Source organism: Dioscorea cayenensis, chromosome 5 (genome assembly GCF_009730915.1).
Source record: "Dioscorea cayenensis subsp. rotundata cultivar TDr96_F1 chromosome 5, TDr96_F1_v2_PseudoChromosome.rev07_lg8_w22 25.fasta, whole genome shotgun sequence".
Classification (NCBI taxonomy): Eukaryota; Viridiplantae; Streptophyta; class Magnoliopsida; order Dioscoreales; family Dioscoreaceae; genus Dioscorea; species Dioscorea cayenensis.
Window position 1 is genome coordinate 26,171,448 of NC_052475.1, and position 6,730 is coordinate 26,178,177.

Here is a 6,730-nt window from a genome sequence, read left to right on the forward strand (position 1 = left end):
TGTTAAACACAAAAAACCTAATATTTGTGACAAAATAATATAGAGACACAAAAAAATTACCACTAAATTGTTGACTTTTGTAGTGACAACAATATGTTTGGCCACAATTACAAATCATTCTCATCTAAAAATTTTCAATATCAAATCTCATATGCATTTAGTGACAACCAGTGGGCACAAAAGAATTCTTGACACTATTAATATGTTAACTGTGACGACTTAATTGTGACACGTACTAAATTATCACAATTATTAGTGTAATAGTTACAAAAAATAAGTCAACACAACTAATAAAAATAATAGTGTCACTTAACTTTTTTTTAATACAAAAAACCTAATATTTGTGGCAAAATAATAGGGAGACAAAAAAATTGTCACTAAAAACTTGACTTTTGTAGTGATGACAATATATTTGGTCACAATTACAAGTCATTGTCATTTAAAAATTTTCAATATCAAATCTTATATACATTTAGTGACAAACAATGGACACAAAAGAATTTTTGACACTATTAATACATTGATTGTGACGACTTAATTGTGGCACATACTAAATTGCCACAATTATTAGTGTAATAGTAACAAAAACATAAGTTATCACAATTAATATAAATAATAGTGTCACTTAACTTTTTTTAACACAAAAAACATGTTATTTGTGTCAAAATAACATAGAGACACAAAAAAGTTGTCACTAAAAGTCTCAACTCTTGTAGTGTTTAGTTCTCCTTTTCCCATGCCTTCTTAATCAAGTCCATTTAACACACATACATTCATCTTCTTCTTATTATTTTTCCTTTTTATAGAGATAGAGAAAGAGAGAGAGAAATGGGAATGCAGATGATGATGTTTGTGACATTAGTTGTTTTTGTTGTTGTTTGCATGGGAGTATCATGTAGTAGCAAGATGATGGTTAAGATTGGTGAGCTTGAAGCAATGGAGATGGATTCAGAGATTAACAAAAGGATGTTATATGGGATTGAGGAGAAGAGGTATATTAGTTATGGAGCTCTTAAGAATGAAGCAGTGCCATGCTCAACACCAGGAGCTCCATATTACAACTGCCATGGTGGTGGATCTAATCCTGCAAACACTTACTCTAGAGGCTGTGAGATTATCACTAGATGTGCAAGGGATGCTTCTCCTTAATTACAAAAACATGATGAAGATGAAGATCATCAGAAGAAGAAGTAGGAATAAATAAAGGTGGACCATGCATCTATATATTAATTTCATGTGCCCTTTCTTTTGATTATTTATTCAATATTAATATTTGGCTCTCTCTCTCTCTCTCTCTCTCTCTCTCTCTCTCTCTCTCTCTCTCTCTCTCTCTCTCTATATATATATATATATATATATGGACATATGAACATTTTGGCTTTTTATTTTTATATTTATTTTGTAATATTAACAACTCATTTTAAATTTCACTCAATTAATTAAAAGAACGTTTTTTCCTTGTTTAAAATAAAATACTCTTTGAATTTTATTTAGTTATTTTTGAATTTTGGAACAATAAATTGTATATAATTGCAAATGATGTGAATATTATCAACCAATGCTTTTGCCCATGCATTTTTATTCATTGCAATGTAGGTTATCATGCAACATTTGCAAGAAATGCTGTTTATCATGAAATTTGAATGAAAGGTTTAGGTAACATAAAATTTTTCAAATCCTTTCAAAAAAGAGAGACAAAGCTGAATTTTACCAATTTTTTTTTTTTGTTTTGATTTAATAAATATTTGCTTTTTCTCTTCCATATATATTAAAAATAATGAAGAATCCTTTTGGCTTTGTATTGATTAGATCTATAAAATGTACATATGCATAAAGAAAAAATTGTGAAAATTAGTCAGAAAGATTTGCTTGACTTAAAAGAACGAGAATTAAATTCAAAATTTAAGAAAAAAAAAAAGGAACAGATAATGCGATTACTTTTCTCAGTATTTTTTGATTGATAAAAATAAAGGGAAAAAGAAAGTGGAAAAATTAAGATTAATAATAGTTTCATTGACTAAATATTTTACATATGATTTAAATAAATTATTTTTAACCATATTGAATAATTGTCATATGTAATTAATTATTAACCTTGTTGATATATATATATATATATATGTATGACAAAAACATGGCATGAATAAATGGACCACAAGCCGCCCACATTGTTTGAAATAGAGTGATAGAATGGTATATGGTCTTTGGTTTAAGTGTTACACTTTGAAGCGACTTCTGTGAATATTTCCAGCTGATTAGTCAATTACTTACAGAGAAACGGTACTCACTCACGACTCTTGTTTCTGTATGCATATCAATTCTGTAGAATTTGATGGATTATGTTGTTAGCTCTATGGACCCGAGACGCTGACAAACGGCCGTACACCTACAAAGCCGAAACCAAGTAGGCATACAAAGTCTCAAAACCTGATCTAAAACAGAACAAAGATTCAAATTCAGTGGATTGCAAAAAACCAATACAAATTTATTCAAATAAAATAGGCCCACAATGAACGGTACTTATTACATGCTAATATTTGACTATTGCCTAACGATCCCCACTAAGCTACCGCCACTCAACTCTACTCTTGATTAAAAAGATATTAAACAACAAATTATGAGATTGACAGCTCAGTAAGCACCCACTAAAAAATTATCCGGATCATAAAAGTTTCAAAATTTCAAAACTCAAACAAGTATAATAAAATATAAGTTTAACAGAATAAAATTCAGAAATTAAATTTTTCAATAAAACATAACTGATCAAAAAGTCAAGTATATATGTCCCACAAGTAATTGTTGCCAAAACAAAATGTCAAAAGTCATATGTTTATCCTCGGTAACCCGAGCCAGAATATCAGAGCTCATAAGTTTAATTTCGGTGACCCAAGTTAGAATTATCAGAATCCGTTATTTTTTACCGACGGAAATGTAGGAAACTATAGTTTCTATTTCACAGATACATGTCGACACGGTCAATGTTTAATCCCCATGACAGGGTTATTGCAAAGTTAGTTGTGGACTACAAGTTGCTATGTCAAAATACGTAATATCCAAATATTTATCAGAACAAAATACATAAATTTGATAATCCCGTTTTCAGATTAAAATAATTCCAATGCATTTTCAAAACTAAATACTTACATACGAATTTCAAATAATAAATAAATAAATAATTCAATATATAATTCGAAATAATAAGCATTTTTCTCAAAAAATTTCAAAAATTCAAAAAGACTAGAATTTTCAAGTATATACATATAATAGGATTTATATGTGGGAGATTTACCTGATTAACGGTTAGATTTTGAATTCTTTCACCAATCGAGTTTTCTTAGGAAGTCCTATATTTGGAAATAATCTATCAGAATTACAATTAAATCAATTTCTAAAATTCACACAAATGCAAAATCATAATAAAGACACTAACAAAACTACCAAGGTTGAGACTAATAACCAATTCCCCTACGAACCTTAAGATTGAAATCAGCATAGCTTTGCAAATTCTAACCCAAATCAGAAATTTCAATATTCTAACAAAACTAGACATCTGCATCTATAACATGTCCAAATCCCACAATGATTTGAGATCTACAAAATTTAAGCAATCACTTTTAAAAATCATAATTATGCAAACCAACAATTTCAGACATGTCTCTTCCAAAAACGATATCTCACAACATATAACTTCAAATAAGTTTAAAATGGTCATATAATTAACTCAAAATGGAACAACTTTCTTATTAAACATGAGTCCCGATTCAACCTCTAAGATCATCAAATTCTCAAATCAATCTTCATGCTTTCTGCAGAAATGCCATTGATCACACTTATAGAAATCCGATCATATCTCACAATTTACAGGGGTAAAAATTCTAAAATTTGGTATAAGCAAAGATAACATCTTATTCTAAAACTTTCTTATATAAATGTAAATCTTAATCAGAATCTACAATCATGAAATATATTAATAAATTCTCAAAGGCTGCACAGAATAGATGTCCGTGTCACCTGAGTTTAAAGCATATAATTTACAGGATACTACTCCAAAAATTTTGAAATTGGGAAGGTACTTAGCTAACGTCAAACTCTACAAGTTTCTTATTTTATTCTCCTCCAAATTATCCCTTTAAGACTCCTAAAATCGAAGATGAGTTTATGCTATTATCAAAAACGAAATCTAAAACGTATCAAATTAATCTCAAACTTCTCAAACAAGAAGCTAACCTTACTTATCCATCACTAATATCCGATATTAACATATCAAGATCTAGAAGAAAACAATAATAATTCTACAATATTTTTCAAAGATCTGAGGAAGAGAGTTCTTACAATATTTTTCAATAATAATTCTACAATGCACCACCCGCAAATAGGGAGAGAAGGATGAGACTAGGTATTTCTCTTATCCTAACGGCGATCTAAATCGGAAAGAGTCGAAAAGGTGTCTAAGGTTTTGAAACTGAAAACACAATCAACGGCTAGGATTAAAAAAATAATATCAATGGCTAGGATTAAAATTAAAATCAATGACTAGGATTTAATTAAGCGGTGGGGCTCACAATGTTTAAGTTCCAACACTTATTCAATCATCTCTACTGTTGTTGGCCATTGTGATGTGTGTATGTTTAACAAGCGTTAACTCTTGTATGGTATCCTTCAATGAGGTGTTTGGAAGCAATTTGAATTTTTTTTTTTAAGAGTTTATTTAGTGATGGTTCCGGTGGGGGTGTGATGTGTTAAGTTCACTCAAAAACTCACTGAAGGATTAAACACTCACACACAATCAAAGCAAGATAAAGGAGACAAGCAAATTGGTAACCCTGGGTTCAGACAACCTTGCTTTACATCCGGGGGCCCAGGCCCGGAGAAACAATAAACTAAAAGAGGTATAGGAACAAGGAGTACAACACTCACTCACTCTCTCAATACAAAGAATATCCTCTCAAGATTGCTCGACGGCCACACACTCAACTCTCACCGAAGAGTCTCTCACTTGTTGGCGCCATCCTAAATCTTCGAGCAGGATGTCTTATATAGACCCACCGACGTCTACAAAGTTACCTCTTTTAGAATTCTCTGCTTCTTCCTAACTTGGACACCTTCCAAAGTTAGATGTTGCAACACCCAGTTGCAACATGGCCCACCTCATCGAATATGATCGAGTTCTAGCCGGATGCACTCGAATCTGCGACCTTCAACCTCCCGGTTCCTTCGATCCGCCTCGTAGCGCTTGACTCGACCCGAGCTCCTCTCGCTCGCAGTGCCTCCTTCCTCTAGTCACTTGGAAGGTCTCCCTCTCCGGGGACGTGCCCTCAAGGCACACGTGACCATCTCACCAAAGATAGCCACCCGAAGATCTCCCGATCTTCCTTTCCAAACTTAGCCCAAGTTTGGTCTTCCAAACGATCTTCGTTTGACTCATGGAAATATTGTTACTAAACTTGATCTTGTCTTCATCCAAGTTTAGCCTTCAATATCTTTAAGCATGATATTTAATCATCCATGCTTGGATCTTCAAATCTCTAATCATATCTTATGCAATCTTCAATCAATCTTCTCATATGACTAGTCTCCATGAATAGTTCCGCCCATATATAGCTCTTGAATCTTCCTTCAATATAGTAATGCTAAATATGGTCTTGATGATCTCTTTGGTATGTCTTTACCTTATTTAGTTTGTGTCTTCAAATAGGTTCACACCAAACTAAATCTGTGTCTTCAAATAGCTTCAAATAATCTTCATGATCTTGAACTCTTGCCAATAATAGAATATTCCTCTCTCTTCAAATAGATCTTTCTAAAAAAGAGGAGCTCTATCAAAGATATGAATTATCATCCCGGATCTTATCAAGGATAGATAATCATATCTAAAATAAAACTTGCCTTTCTAGAAAAGATCCTATAGTCTTGATGCATTTTCCAAAAATAGTTTATCATGATTGTATTGAGAGAAATATCTATTAAATCTATATCTTAATCAAATCTCCACCTTGATCTCCATTAAATCTCTACCTTGATCTTCATGATAACATCATTTGCCACATCATCATCCTAGTCATCTTTTCATTTTATGAGTCACCACATGCCACATCATCATCTTTTTTTTCATGTCACCATATAATGTCAATCCACGTCATCAGACTTAACATTTAGTTATCTCTAAATTAAATTACAATATAAGTGAAATTATAGTAGATGTGAAAATATAAAATATTGTATTTCCAATTACTTTACTTTTATTTTATTTAATGTATTTACATTTTTCATTGTTTAATTTTTCCCACCAACTTAATTTTTCATAAGATTATTAATAAGGACTTTTACAAGTCTTATTCTTATTCAGTTATTTGATCAATCTAGACATTTAAACCAGAGATATCATCATCTAAACACAGTTCAAACCATACAGACATTATCTCTATTTGATCAGTTTAAACATGGAAGAGTTATCTTGTAAAGATTTGTAAATTGATAAGTTTAAACCACAAACACATTATAAATTTAAACCAAACACAAATTATCATCTAAAATCAAAGGCACAAAATAAACAATAATATGCTCATCTCAAGGGTTCTCTTCAAATCAAAACCAAAAGCTAATGAACCAAATCAAGTTGAACCTGAAGATGAGATGGTTCAAGTTGAACCTTGTTCTTGGGTGAAGTTGAAGATGTGTTGGTTCATACAAATCAAACAAAATAAAATGACTCACATGCACATCGTTTTAA

At 31.3% G+C, this 6,730-nt stretch overlaps 1 protein-coding gene across 1 annotated transcript; it reads left to right on the forward strand.

Annotated features, from left to right (window-relative positions):
• Positions 1-828: 828 nt before the first annotated feature.
• Positions 829-1,149, forward strand: LOC120260185 (protein RALF-like 22). Its single transcript, XM_039267626.1, has one exon. It carries the CDS (start codon positions 829-831, stop codon positions 1,147-1,149), a length of 321 nt encoding a protein of 106 aa, XP_039123560.1.
• The last annotated feature ends 5,581 nt before the right edge of the window (positions 1,150-6,730 follow it).